Here is a 16360-nt window from a genome sequence, read left to right as displayed (position 1 = left end):
TTTTTTCTTATGTACTATTAAATGTAGCCATCTATAAGCGAATAGCCGAAGGAATGTTGTTGATAAAATAGTTTTCAATTTAAATATCATACCTTTCATAATAATATTTGATAGATCTAATTAAGATTATATAAATATTATTAAATAACTAGGTAACTAATTGAATAATTATTATTATTGCTAATTGCACTACAATGCTATCTGCGAGGTAATAGCTGGAACGGTTTAAGCCACCAAATAGATTTCAATGAGAATATTTCATACTTTAATAAAAATAGTGGATGTATTAGTTTGGGAATCGTAATGAAACGATGGAATAATAAATTTCCAAGCTTTCTTGAGGTAATTCAATAAGCAATAATTATTCTTCTGAATGTTACAAATTTCCATAATTCTATAATGCCATCTGTGAGATAATAGCTGAGGCTTTCTGCATATATGTGCCTTATTATACGTCGAGACTAAGGCGCATGATTGTGAGTGGATCATGCGTGAACAAAATTTATTAAAATATGTAAACTACAGTTGACAGACGCGACGCTTGCGCACGATATTTCTAATAAATTTCATGGTCACTCTTACAATTACTACCTTTAGCAATATAGTAGTATTATATATGAGGGTAAATCCATGCTCTTTGTCTTTTGTTTAATTGCACAATTCCATTTGTATATTGCTCTCTCTATCTATCTATATTAATTTTATATTTATTTTTGTGTACTGTGGGGCCATCTGTTTTATAATAGTTAAAGTATTATTATTTGTAGAGAAGTTTCGGATGTTATTTTAATTTCTGGTAGATTCCTGTAATAAATATTGATACGTAAATTAACTTTGCAAGGTTACTATTTTTTGGAAAGGACACCTGTCTTAAACAGAATACATAAAACTTGTAGAATCTTATTTAGATCACACAATAGGCATATATATATATATATATATATATATATATATATATATATATATATATATATATATATATATATATATATATATATTCCGTACATGTTTTTATCCCCAAATTTATCTTTTTACTTGGTTAAAAAGATTAATGCGTTTTACTAACCTCGAATTTTTATCTTAACAAGCTTTCAGAGGTAAACATTTGAAAGCGTACTTTCTATTTTTGATTTTTACAAATCGAAAAATATATTTAAATAATTTATTGTTTTTATAGTATTAGCGAGATATTTAGATTTATGTTTTGAGGTTTTCATAATATAAAATTAGATATTATTTATTTATTTCATATATATAGAATTATAAAAAAAAGATATTAGTCCATGGGCTTATAATTTGCTTGAGAAAAAGTTTATATATGAATTTTCGTGATTATTTTTTGAATTAATTCATCATAGAAATATATATATTTAAAAAATACGTTATTTCTGTTTAAATATTTAACCTACTCGGTATTTATTATTAATATTAGAAGTTTAATAAACTCGACTTCGATTTATAGTACGCGTTTCTTATCAAATACACCTTTTTGCATTAAAAAGTGACTAAAAAGGATTATATAGGAGTAAACGAGAAGCGCGACTGTCCAGGATAACGTGGAATCCTGTCAAATAGCTTTCGATGCGTCTCCCTATCCTTCGCTTAGTTTGCCATCAGCACCCCATCCCAACGCTAGCAAAACTCAAAATTCAACTATATATACAATCAAACTTTAATAAAACTCCGCTTAAACTTTTTTTATTTCTATAATTGATCCTAAATTCGCGACTGAAAGTTTTCGAGGAAGTTTGAGGGTTTTTGTCGAATTATGAAAATTTTGCGCTGATTGAATTCCGCGCTATAACTATGGAAAATTTACGTGAAAAAATGGCTGCGCATATTTACGAGAATTTACCTTTGAAAAAATTGAACAAAAATCTATCCAGATCGAATAAATTCACTTTTTCCGGTGAATATAAGAAGGAGATCGTCAGTCCGGAGATTCAAGATTCCTTAGAGACGCTGCTTGGAGCTAAATCTTCTGAATCGGTTGATAAAAAAAGTGTCAGCTCGAAAAACGAATTCGGAAATCTCAAGATGAATAACGAAGAAAATAATTGTAACCTCATTGTACAGAATAAAAAGGTTAATTCGACACCTGTTTCGAATTTAGACGACGGGTATGGTTCTTCCAATAGCACACCTCAAGTTTCAGGTAAATTTTTTGTAATAATTAATTAATTAATTAATTAATTTTTTATCGATATTTTCTACGAAGTTATGAAAATATATTCAACGGTCAATTGCTTTATAGATAGTTCGAATAAGTTTTGATTTTTTATAGCCAGATGGAATTTAATCCTAATAGTAAATAATAATAATCTACAAGGTGTTTAAAAAATAAGACTCCGTTTGTGGAATAGTTGGAAAATTGAGATTTTATAAGTTGAAAATGTTCATAACATTATTGACACGAGTGCCATTTTGTAAATCGACTCGAAATAAGTCGAAAATAAAGAATAAAATTTTTCGATATCTTGTTTCCTTTTCGAGATATCGTTGGAAGTTAGGAAAATTTATTTTTATTTAATATTTGTATATATCAACCTAACCTAACCTAACTTGTGTAAAAAGTTCAAAAATCGTGAATTTTTTACAGCCAAAATTGTCAAAAAAAATTTTCTTCGCGTGAAGATTATTTTAGTCTTATTTTATTATTATTATTTTTTTCTTATGGAGGGATTCGCTCCCTCGCTAAAATATCTTTTGTTTATTGAATTACAAGATTCATATTGAATTTGAAGTGATAAAATATTCATTTGAAACAAAGTATTCAATCTGCCATCTGTTCAATAAAGAGAATTTTGAACTAACGTTTGATTATAACTTTAAGTATCGATATCTGGAAAACGAAGCGAGATATCGAAAAATTTCATTCTTCTTTTTCATTTTATTTTGGCCTAATTAAGCCAAATACGCTGGTTAAATCGCCACGAAAATCGTACTCTTCCCACTTTATTCATATTCAAGATGAAAATATATCTCATGAATTTGTTTTTATATTTAACTCTCATAGAGGGCGCTAGTTAGACAGTTTGTACGAAGAATATTTTTAAGATTAAATTTATTAACTAAAATTTCAAACATTACTCAATTTTATACCAAAAACGTATTCTTGGTGGAAAGTAAACAAAAAATTTGTTTTTTCGTTTTGATATTTACCATTTTCCTCCATATTTTTTTGTCCTATACTACTATGATCATTTTATTATCTTTTCTTGTTTCCTTGAAGGTTTCTGTACCTTAGAATGTCCCATATTCCACTGTTTTTCAGAGTCCTTATGATTGCAGTCTAATTCCAATTTTTACTACTAGATTTTCTGCATAAAGATTCTAAGCCTTAAATTTTAGATTAGGTCTATAGCCTTGTATTTTCTCTCCACTTCTTCCAGTACCTTACTGGATCTTTTTCTCTCTAAGGTCTTCTTCTACCCTCCACCGTTTTTTTGGTCTAACTATTTACCTCTTGCCTTCTGTTATCTTCCATGCAACTCCTTTCAAGAGTCTGTTTTTGTCCATTCGTTTTACGTAAACTTCTTGTCTTTATAAACGCGCTGATTGTTGACTCATTGAAAAATGTGTAAATTCCATGGTTTGATCTGGTCATGGTTTAGTTTTATTCATCATTATTCGTCTTTACTAATGTTCCATCATGTTTGTATACTTCCATAAACTTTGTCTTGTCATTATTGTAGGCCCATCTCTTCTGCTAGTGTTTTTAGTTGTTTTGTGGTGTCTTCAAGCTTCTTCCTGCTTCTTGTTATCTTGGTTCTTCCAAAGCTAGATTAAATAGTACCGTTGATACGGGGGTCGCTTTGTCTTAATCCTTGTTGTGTTTTGGGAGGTTCATTCTGCTTATCATTAATTTTTGCTATCTCTAATATCATCTTAAGTAGTTGTTGGGAATATCTAATTTTCGTAATATTTGGATCAACTTTTTACTGTTCACACTATTATAAGCTCTTTTGAAATCAACACAAAGCATCTGTGTTGGTATCTAATATTCATAATAGCCAATAATCAGCTGTTTTATTATAAAAAGTTTATCGGATGCTCTTCTGAATTTTCTAAAACATATTTGGTAATAATATATCCAAAATTGAACATTGGGGGGTAGTTTTCCATGAAAAATTTTATTTTTTCTCTCATTTTTTGTTTTCGGAAATGAATTTATTATCCATTTACCTTTTTCTCCAATATTTTTCTGTCCAATACTACTATCATCATTTTCATTATCTGCTATCTTTGTTTTCCTATATTTGCTATTTCTTTTTCTTGGTCTACATCTTCTCTTTCTTCCTATAGTTCTTGCTTTCCCTATTCCTTCTTCTAATCTCTTATTCCATCTTTGTTAAACGTCCAAACAAGTTCAAGCGTCTCTTATACATTATTTCTAGTTCCTCCTTCTATTTGTCTTAACAACTCCAAGATAATCTTAAGTTGTGACTTGATCTTCTTTTCCTATTAGTCTGACTTCCTTCCCAATTTCTATCTATTCTATCCAAACTTTCGTCAATGTTTTCATCTGTCTGTGATGTTCTTCTATAATTACGATGTCATCTGCATATAGTAAGTTTATTGGTATCCTATTTTTGTTTGTGACTCCTTCGTTTCTAGTATTTCATCAATTATTTGTATTAGCAACGACTTTCACCTTGTTTTATCCATTTTTCCATCATAGAACCATTCCCTTTTACTCTTCTAAATACGCTTCTTCTGATAGTTAGTTTTCCACGTGTTGTTTCTCTGGATTGATTAGAACGTTGCTTTTAGGTCTATGAACGTTAAATTTCGTAACGTCTTTCTATCATATTTCTTAGTATTTTCTGTATGCTGCTTTATCTTCTGCAACTTTCTTATCTACTTCTTCTCTTAGACTTCCTTCTAGTGTCCTCCTGTTAGACATATTAGTCTGTAGTTTTAGCTCTCCTTTCTTGTGGATTGGAACTAGCAAATTCTCCTCCAATTCTTGTGGTCGTGCTTGCTTTATCTTCTCCCACATCCAAGTTTATTTTCTTCTGCTCTTTGACTTCTTCATTCCAGATTTATTCTTGTCTTCTTCTTCTCTTCGACTTCTTTATTCCTGATTTCTTCCACATTTTCATTTTCTGTATCTTCATCTTCTGTTATGATGTATGTTTGGTCTGTTTCTTCATCGAATTTCTTCATGTAAAAGGAGTTTAACATTTCTTTAGGTTTTATTTTAAGTTTGTTTTCTGTATTTAAATTAGAAGATTCGTAGAAGGCTCTCAAAAGTCCTTATGATTGCAGTCAAATCGTAGTTTCTACAACTAGATTTTCTGTATTAAGATTCGAAACTTCAAGTTTAGAATTAGTCTAAAGTCTAAAGTGGAATTAGTCTTTAAAGAAGGTCGATTGTACGGTTGATACGTATAATCAATAGAACCCCAACTGGGTTCAGACTTCTTTAGTTGAGTTTCGTATCTAGAAAAAGAATTGTTCCGAGCTCTTTCCGATATCAAGCTCTAGCTCGATGTATTCGCGTCCTGCAGCCTTGAAACTAATAGACTGCACCACTGATAATGTGTGACCTTTACATTGTAGTGTATACAGTATGAATATCATCAACGGTTTCAAATATTCCAACAGCACACATAAAATAACAAATCCCATTACTCTGTATAAGTTGAAAATATTATTAAAATAAAGTTTTTTTATAGTAGTTGAAAATCTCCTGTAGTTTTACGTTTTATTTTATTATTTATATTGTGAAAGCAGTCGTGGAAAAGTATGAAATCGAGTTGCGGGATAGCTGGACAGAAAGCCCTTTCTTTCAATTAGAAACGGAATTTCCAAGGGACAGGTCCGATTGCACCATTACTGCATTCCAGAACACCAATATCAAGCGAGGTATTTCCTTCCCTAACTCAATCACTATAGCCTTGAAGGTGTGCGCAACTTGAAGGTCAACTCAAGGTATTAGTACATACCACGGCTAAATCAAATTCAATCAATTTAATTTATAAATAAAAAAACAAAAAGATTCAATTGATTAGATATTTTTTATATTTAATTGTTGTTATATTATTTTCTTTAATTTCTTTTCTTATTTACTTGTGAAACTGATTATCGCGACACAATTTTGATTTTATAATATTTTTAACGACGTTTTCGAGAAATTGGAGGCTAAAAAAATAAATTCCAGTAAGCTAAAAACAACCAGAACCATAAAGAAAATATAATTTTGGATATAGTTGATCAAAATCCAACAATTAGCGTGAAGAACGTGGTAAGACAAACGAATATGTCTTCTTGTATATTAAAACATTTTAAATACAGTTAAAATAATCATAATATACTAGAAAACTACTCAAAGGATCAAAACAAACTACTGAGCAAACTATAAATTTCTGTTGCTAATACCATGCAAATGGAAATCAAAATGCAGAAGCAACAATTAATAAACGGAACCAGGATCAACAAAAAAAAAAATAATAAAAAGAACGACGGGAATAATTTATCCCAATAAAAAGATTTGTAGATGTTTTAGCAATAATCCAAGAGATTGAACAGCATCATTATGAATGAGTGCTGTGCAAAAAAATACTAAACGTACTAAAAGGAAAATCTACTGAATGAATAAGGCCTATGGATGAGTATCGATGAATCTAACAGAAGCTGATGAAGAAAAACGTAACACCATCGAAAAAAAAATATATATGGGTCAAAGAAGCTAGATTATGAGCAATAAAGAATCCTTATGAACGCTGAATTTAGAGGAATCTTAAATGAAGAAACAATCACTGTATTCGTAAAAGTTTAGAGCTGATCCATTAATCTCAGTCTTTTTAAAATGTGGAATGGAGATCTTTGTCTTCTATTCCAAGCGCTCTGAGGTGTTTATTAAGGCAACAGTGCCTCGATAGAGCTCCTAATAGTATTCGTAGATCGTTCTAACTTACATTGATACATTCAGCAGATCTTCTCTTGTTATTGTTTCCCCAGAAGAGTCTCAGCGCCTGTAGCTGGTCCCAATAATTGGTTTTGTTCATATCTACTTTCTTTTCCAGTACTGCGAATTTGGACTTTATGATATTGGAGCTTAGAGCTCTGATAACTGCTTGGATGATGATCTCCTGTTAGCGATTAGATAGAGCTAAACACATTTTTCAATTTCATAAATATCTGCTGGGTGCGCTGCCAAGGCGTTCATAGTATTTGATTCTGGACCCGTACACCCCAAGCTAACAGGAAAGTCAATTAAAAAATGATCCGAAGGAAACGGGAGTCCGTGGATGGTGGAGTAATATCCAGGACAGGAAAAAATGGAGGAAAATAAAGAAAACAATCAACACATGCAAGTAATTACTTCTTCTGTAGTTACTTGGACAGGATTTGGAATTCGACATAAACATGATTTAGGATAATCCATTATACAGTTTCTTAATTAAAATCGCGCTACCCGAATCTCGTTACAAATAAAATTCGCGGTATCTAGAGGTAATTAAAAACGGAGGCTACTCAACGAACTACCCTTGGGTAGCGTATAATTTACCTAACCAATTTTCCGTTTTAATCTACCCGGGTATTAAGTAAATTCCAGTATCATAAATGAGACGCATTTATCACTAAAACGTTGATACCATTCACACTATAAACAATTTCATAAAAACGATAACCTGTAATCAATTGTTTTCTTCACAAGACATACGTAATAGTAACTTTAAATTGAAAGAAAGGGACAACGATATAATTAACGTAAAGTGGATAAAGACCGATTCATAAATTTGACTTTCCGTTTGTCGTTGCCGTTCGCGAGTGACGTTTGACGTCTAACTAAAAATTTTGTTATTGTTTTTGACGTGTGTACTATTAGGTATAATCTAAATCACTATGAATGGTATTATGCATTTTGATGTTTTTAATTTTGTAACAGCGAGCAGCAACGGCAAATGGAAAATCAAGTTTTTGAAACGGCAAAAGGCGACGTCAAACGGCAACTTTGAATGTTCTTATGCATTTCAATTCTAGTTAGGATACTGTCAGAAAAACATCTTTATTTCACAAAACACAACTTTTGAAATGAGAAATAATGAGAATAATTATTATTTAAAACAATGTTCGTGATTCAAAACATTGGTACTAAAACACAATATGCAAGCTAGTAATGTAGCTAAACAAAAGTATTCAAATATTGGAACCACTCTTATTTGGCAACGTGAAACATAAATTTTCAAAAAATGTTTAAGTCACATAAAAGTATCCATTTTGGATTATAGAAAATACGTATTTACCCTTTTTATTATAGGGATTTCCTAAGTGTTTTCCGAGAACCATATTGCCCCTAAATTGAGCAAATCGAAAAATATTCCAAATTTTTATATTTTTCCTCTTAAATTTTATGATTCTTCCCAATTCCCTATCGCCTTTTCTCTTCCAGTACCTATGCAATCTCTAAAGTTCTGCCTTCCTAGAATTTTTTAAAATTTTCGGATTTACCAGACTAGTTTTTGGCTTAAAAATAACGCACATTTTGTGAATATGCTAAATGTGCCAGCTAAGAGGAATTCCGTGTTGATCCATGAGTTTGGAACGAACTTTTGGCATCATCTACATCGTTATTAATATTGTATGAAGCGGGCTGGGTACATGGATTTCTAAGTAAAGTAAAAAATCGCTATAATCGCTTTGCCCATGATAAACTTGTCCATAAGATCCACATTAAATTCCGACTCATTATTTTTGGTTTGTTCACCAAATCCTAGTCATCAGCAAAAAATCGTTTTTCCAGTAATATGCCAGAAAGGCTAATACTAATTCAGAATCTTGAAACATAATCACCCTGTATATCAATATTTTTTCGCCACAAATGTTGATCATATAAATAAAGTACAAACAATTAAAAAAATTCGTAAAAAACCGATCTTTGGAATATTAGTGATAACGATTATTTCTACGATGTACACAGAAATTTTTCATATGATTCAGATGAATTTTGCTGACGTATTAGTCACGTGATGAAAACACCAATCCTAAAAAATCATTTCTTAGTTTCCGAATTTTATTTATAAAATATTCTCATATTTAATTATTTAATAATTAACCTTATATACAGGATGTCGCTTATAACAATCCACACCAAAATATAGAGTTCAAAATAAGACGATTAGGGACAATTTAGTTCTATAATAAATTTCATCCCTAAGAAATTATAGGGTTCCAAAATATGGTGCAAGATTAAGGAAAAAAATATTTTTTTTGCAACCTTTCAACTTATAAACATCAAATTTAGTATAAGAGCTATTCGGAGGGTTAATTAGGGGTGACCTAACCTTAAAATTTTGAAAATATATCTTTTTTTTCGACTTTTCATTAAAAAATAGTTTTACAAAACGTTCTATGTACTTAAATTAAGTATATCAAATCTCATGTTTTAAAGTTAATGGGATGCAAAGAGAAGTAGCAAATTGCCAAAAAATATTCTAAACTAGCTGCCTAAATCGATAAATAAAAAACCTAAACTTTTGTATGAAATAAATTTAAAACAAACCAAAGGAATCCCTAAGCTTCCAACGACTGGCCTTGCGCCTTATTTATAGTTATCGCAATTGCCATACGTACCGGAAATTGTAAACTTTTAAAATCGAATGGTACATCCGTTGGAAACATCCCCTCCTTTGTATTTTCCCTTTATGATTGTCCTCAATGACGTCGAGGTTGATGATGCAAATCGTGAGGTGGTAATTCTAGTGAATTTGAGAACCACTGCTTAGAAAATACATTTGAAGTTTCATCTTTGCAATCAAAGGATCGGGGTAAGGGGTAATCGCCACTCTCAAAAATAGAAGGATGCATGAAAAACTCTGGACTGCCACAAATAATTCAACACCAAAGTTAACCAAATCGGTCCAGCCTTTTTCTAGTTTTAGCGAAACTAACGAACAGCCATACATTTTTTTTATACGGTATTTCAAAAATGTAAGTCGTTGAATGAAATGGAAAACGAAGTTTTTTTTTATTTCGATACGGTAATACAAAAATGATCGGTTCTCATCAACGACGTTTATTTGACCATGCAGAGAAAGAGAGAGAGAAAAAACGAAGACGCCGATGCCGTCGTCGGCATGGATATAGCAGCGTCGCGTTTGTCGATTCGTGGCAGGTACAGTTATTGAAATACCGAAGGTGATAGTTCGCTGGGATATTCATTTACATGTAATTGGTTGTGAAGCGGCATCGCTTTTTACAAGGACCGTATTACACATTTTTTTTCACACTACAACAATATAAATAAATTTATTGAACTTCTAATGTGATTTTCTGATATATACAATAACGAATTCATTTACCCATATCTACAACTTAACTACTTCCAATTAAATTAATAGTATCTAGTAAAACTAGATGTATACAGCTTTCAAATAGTTGAAGATGGCGATCCGCAGTCCCAAAATACTGATAGAAGCTTCCTCCTCAACCTAGCTCAATCTAGGTGTCCATTGAAAAGAAAATAACCTTATAATTCTGATGATTTTCACTCAGAATACATTCCATAGATAGTTTCCCAGAAGTCTTATATCCTGTAGGTTGTTTCAATAATTGTCTTTTCCATCGTATCTACTTGTTTATCTAGTGTTTTCTCCTCTTTGTCTTATATTGACATCCATCAAGTTTGTCTTCTATTTCATTCTCTTCCGCTCCATTGTGTACTGGAACCCAGTATTCTTGTTCAGGTTTACTCAGACCAACTTGGATATTACCACACTGAAGTTCAGAAAGCTACTTCGTTGAAGAAACTATCATATTTGCGATTAATTCTTGTACACTTGATGTATTGCACATTCTTCCAGATGTTTGCACACTCCCAGCTCTGTTTTATTTGCTTCTACGGCTTAGTTTTGAGGTGAATTCCGTTCCAAAGCTCAACTTGATATTTCGTTACAGATTTGAGAGAGGTTTGGTTTTATCTTTGGTGACTCTGAACATTTCACCTCGCTTTCCAATAATATATGGAAAGATCGAAGATTTTTTGCAGTCATTGGGTATGTTATATCTGTATTTTTGAAAGATTGATTATCATAGTATTTAGATAAGCTCTTATGCCTCAGACTACTAACTTATTCATGATAAATGCCGTAAAAATCCACAGTAAGATCTTTGGAAAACAAACCTAATTCTTTTCTGCGATAGTTCTCTACACCATCAAAGTTTTACTGGTTATTTCCTTTTCTTCCAGAGGGGTTTACCATCTAGACTGAATCTCAAATATTTCCTACATGTTTTCTTTCCTATCCTGTCTTGGTATTGAATTTTTCGGTTAGGTTGTGTTAGCTTAGGTTAGGTTAAGTTAAGTTACATTAATTTTAGGTTAGGTTCGGTTACGTTAGGTTAGTTCCGGTATGATTAGGTTAAATTAGGTTCGTTCTAGGTGTCGTTTCAAACTATCTGAGTTATTTCAAGCAATTTCTTTGGATAACGAACCTAAATTCTTTTCTGCGAAAGATCTCTACACCATCATAGTTTTACTGGTTATCTCCTTTGTCCCCAGAGGGGTTTACCATCTAGATTCAGTCTCAAATTGATAAAGTTGCAAGACATTAATTAACCTAAGGTTCTGGATTCGAATATAGAATCTTAAAAGACAAAAACAATTTTTTAGGTTAGGCTAGGTTAAGTTACATTAATTTTAGGTTAGGTTAGAGTCGTTCTAGTCTGAGAATTAACAAAAAGAAAATAAATATTAATTTTAGTGGCAGTTATATGGCAGTTTATTATTTATCATATTATGCAAGGTACCTATGACGTTTTCCACGTTACTTTTGGAAGCCTGCCCTGGATAGTATTCAATAAGGCGACAAAAAATTTAATAACTACGTTTATACGTTTACTGCGTGTAATTTTTGACTTGTTAAACGTGGATAATTAGGTTATAAAAAAGTGTATCGGTTTCCAAACTGATAAATCGTAATATCTTTTTCTTTTTTTGTTATCGCTTCTTCTTGTACATACGCATTACGTATAAACTTCCAGGAATTCCCGTAGCATTCGATTTTGTGGAACATTAACTTTATAATTAGAATTTTAAATCTATTTTCATGTTCAATAAAGTTGGTAAACTTAGTTTATTTAACTTTGTTTTATATTAATCTACAGTCATGAGCAAAAAAAATCGACCAAGGCGACAACCAGTCATTGGCAAAAAACAAAACAATAAATTTTATATCTCTGCAGCTGTTCCCACCCGCCCCACATTTAAATTTGGAAAAGAAACATGAAATTTTCAAAAAAACAAACAAACAAAAAATCCTCAAACATTTTTTAAGGGCTTCCTTCCACAATTTTGTCACTTCAATTTTCGTTTTCGTAAACAAACAAGTCGGGAAATTTCATTTCTTTTATCGTTTCCCAGTTGTTTATATAATAGCTTAAGTTCACTATTTTCCATAATCAAACAATAACCATAAACAAAATCGATGTTAAATAAAAGCTGTAAAGCTGTTTAAACAACAACGAAATATCTCAAACAACAAATCGTTGTTTGAGATATTTCGATTTCTAATATGAGTAAAACTATACAAAGAAATGATTAAACTGCAAAAAAATGTTGTATTATGTCGTATTCTTTCGAAAAAAGTTTTCAAAAACTTCAAGCACCGTTGTCAAACAACACCTCCTCAACAGTCTCTTTTGGGGTGCGACTCAATTTGAGCGAATACTCAAACTACAATTAAGAGCAGTTAGATATTTACTCGGACTAAACTGCAGGACTAACTGCATGGCTTAAAAGTTTAAAAATTCTGACTTTTACTTATTCATTAACCTTTGAATCCGTTTGCTTGACTAGGAACGCGGAGCAGGACCTTTACTTACCTAAGGCACGTTCTAAATTAGTTGAGGGCTCAATATTTTACAATGCAAAAAAATGCACAATTACTTGACAATTGAAATCAAATTTAAATAATCTTTTCTCGCATTTTTCAATATTTGAGGGCATATTCACTGGAAATTACCTTCTACTCTGTAAAAGATTTTTATTCTATTAATTTTTTATCGTACTGCTTGGTATCACTTGTAATAGGGTTGCAAAAGGGCTGAAATATTATTTATATTATATATTATTTAGCACAATTTGTATTAAATTTATATTTTTTTTCTTTTATAGGGAAAGGAAATTCCAAAAATCAATACTATTCTTCAAATTTAGAATTATCATGCTCGTTAAGAAAAAGTAAGTACAATTTTCAAAATTTTTACCCCACAATCTATTCGTTAAATTACAAAATAATTAATAAAAGTAAATTTGTTTTTCATATTGTCAAGGTCAAACAGTGTATGTGTGTTTGTGACTAGTTTCTTTGATGTTTATGATTGTAGTTTAGTCCCAGTTAGCTCCGTGGATCCAGATATCTTTTTGCGAAATTCGTATGCATCTCGGGATCTGCCTTTGAGTACTTCTACAATGAAAAGGAGATTAAGAGAAGCTGGATTTTTTGGAAAAGTCGCAGTGAAGAGTCAAAATAAAATTAAGAGTTTGCTGTGAACTGAAGAATATAAAAATTGGACGTGCGGATAGTGGAAGTTTTATGAAGTGGTGAATCGAAGTTTGATGTTTTTGTAGCTCGGTAGTGGTTTGGGGATGTTTTGGTGTAAAGGCGATTGGGAACCTAATAACAATTGAAGAAATTTTGACGAAAAAAGATTAAAAAAAATTTTGAAGGAAAATGTAGTACGTTCTAGCCAGCGCTTGATCATGGCGACGATTCCAAACTTTTCTCGAAGTTATGCAAATGGTATTTGACAATTTTGGAAAGGAAGCATTTATGGAAAGTAATGATTTGGCCGATCTCAATCCCATTGAGTTGTTATTAGACAAATTGAACAAGGAAGTCAGAAAGCAGTGTCTTACTTCTACTTGAGATCTTTGGAATATCCTGAAGAACGAATAGAACCAAATAAACACTGGAAAAAACCAACGCCATGAAACTTGCCGGCAGTTGGACCGATCTTCGTCTTCTTTGGAGCCGGTTCTCCCTTTTAAGTACATTGTTTTGATTGTTATTTTCTTTCGAGTGTGAAATTATAAACCCATGTTCCATCTATGGTTATGAAACGGTACCAAAATTGATTTTATTTTTAGTAAAAAAGAAATGAATGGCAAAAAAACTCCTTGTTCAACTTCAAACCGAAATAGCTCGGCTCCTAGTAGTTCTATTTGAATGATATTCGCACCAAACCCACTAGCTGATCTCAATTGAATGATAAACTATCAAAAACTGACAATGGATAACTTTGGATAGAAGTACAACTTCAAAACGAAATATCTGCATTCCTAGTGATAAGATCTGAATCTCAGATATCTGATGGGCTTCCAAATTCTCCCTCACTGAAATTATATTTTTAATTTATCTCCAAAAAGATTTTCCATCAAAGAAGAAGTGATGTTGGCAGTTGGAGGCTTGATGATTCTTAAAATTTTTGTGTTTTCTTGGACCAGCTACTTCTTGGACTATCCTCTTAGAATCCTCAATTTTTCAGTTATCCAAATAATTCTCAGTACAAAGATTTTAGAGTTATCATAAATTACATCGCCAAACAACAGGTTTTACTTCTGAAAAATCGCAGATAGCACCCTTCTCTAGATGTTGCTACTACTTCTTCAAGGTACTTAAGCCTTGATAAAGTAGATGCTCTATTGTTTAGATGATTTCCTCTGCAGTTGTCCTTTGCTATGCCCATCGATTTGCAGTGGTATTTGACCTATCGGAAGACCGATCATGTCGTTTCTGGTCATCGAGAAGAGTTCTTTAGACTTTTTGGTTGATATGACTCTGAAGTCTGGAGTTTTAAATTACGAGACACCACCAAGTTTTTACAATTTGGGAATTGACGTTCGGTGTAGCATAATAATTAAAATACACTGTTGAATAGTTTTATAATGAAAATTATTTAATTTTAAGTATCTTTTAAATTCAGAAAGTGCTACGAAAATTTTAGATTTGTGTTTGTTTATTAGATTTTTTAAAGTGATTTGAAACAACTAAAAAACAAACACTTACTATTATAAAAGTCATATATATTTTAATGAGATATTCCACGAATAAAACTTTGTGATTGCAGAAGATCTTCACGTTCAAGTTGAAGAGGACGAGCGCGAATCCTTTGTCCTTTCGACGAGTTCTAGTCAAGCCGCCGACGTGGATCCGGATTCCATAACGGGCGGTCCAGATGATAATCGCGAAACTTGGGGCTCCAACACCGACTTTTTATTATCCATCATTGGATTCGCGGTCGATTTGGCAAACGTCTGGCGGTTTCCATATCTTTGTTATCGAAACGGCGGAGGTGAGCTGCTGCTGTAATTAATAGTTTTATTACGTCGTTTTCTTTTTGTTCTCTTTTTCCAATTTTTCTTAGATTCTTTTATTTTTCGGAAGAATTAAACTCTTAAATCCATCCTCTTAGAAAATGGAAGTTGTTAAATTTCAGTCGCGGCGGTTGGGTAACTAAATTATACACTGCTAGAAATTGGAAGTTGAAAACAATACAAATGAACTACTAAGTGCTTACAAAGAACTAAGCTCTCTCAAAATTCATTTTTTGAATACATAACTGAATTTTTTTCTAAAAATTCAGGTTTAATTAATGATTAATATGCGGAGCGCTTCGGTCAAGACATTTCTACTTTGGAAAAACGATTTTAAGACAAAAGGAATGCCTGTGTGCTTACTAGAGTTAAAAAAGCGATTTTGGAATTGTTTGCGTGAATTTTTTCGAAAATATGAGATCTGAAAATAAAGGAAATCTTGTATATGAACTACTTGATGCTTACAGAAAACTGCGCTCTTTCAAAATTCATTTTTGGAGTACGTAACTGTGTTTTTTTCTAAAAATTCAGGTTTAATTAATGATTAATATGCGGAGCGCTTCCGTCAAGACATTTCTACTTTGGAAAAACGATTTTAAGGCAAACGGAATGCCTGTGTGCTTACTAGAGTTAAAAAAGCTACTTTGGAATTGTTTGCGTGAATTTTTTCGAAAATATGAGATCTGAAAATAAAGGAAATCTTGTATATGAACTACTTGATGCTTACAGAAAACTGCGCTCTTTCAAAATTCATTTTTGGAGTACGTAACTGTATTTTTTTCTAAAAATTCAGGTTTAATCAATGATTAATATGCGGAGCGCTTCCGTCAAGACATTTCTACTTTGGAAAAACGATTTTAAGGCAAACGGAATGCCTGTGTGCTTACTAGAGTTAAAAAAGCGATTTTGGAATTGTTTGCGTGAATTTTTTCGAAAATATGAGATCTGAAAATAAAGGAAATCTTATATATGAACTACTTGATGCTTACAGAAAACTGCGCTCTTTCAAAATTCATTTTTGGAGTACGTAACTGT

General features: G+C 31.8%; 1 protein-coding gene across 1 annotated transcript in view; it reads left to right on the top strand.

Annotated features, from left to right (window-relative positions):
• Positions 1-1641: 1641 nt before the first annotated feature.
• The window catches only part of LOC130446359 (sodium-dependent noradrenaline transporter-like), a 36709-nt gene continuing 21990 nt past the window's right edge, over positions 1642-16360 (top strand). Inside the window, exons 1-3 of the mRNA XM_056782576.1 lie at positions 1642-2155; positions 13124-13189; positions 15079-15303. Coding sequence (XP_056638554.1) covers positions 1807-2155; positions 13124-13189; positions 15079-15303 — 640 coding nt within the window. The 5' untranslated portion in view covers positions 1642-1806. The remainder of the gene's footprint in view (positions 2156-13123; positions 13190-15078; positions 15304-16360) is intronic.

Source organism: Diorhabda sublineata, chromosome 7, assembly GCF_026230105.1.
Source record: "Diorhabda sublineata isolate icDioSubl1.1 chromosome 7, icDioSubl1.1, whole genome shotgun sequence".
Lineage (NCBI taxonomy): Eukaryota > Metazoa > Arthropoda > Insecta > Coleoptera > Chrysomelidae > Diorhabda > Diorhabda sublineata.
Note: the sequence above shows the minus strand (reverse complement) of the source record. Positions and strands in the feature narration are given on the sequence as shown.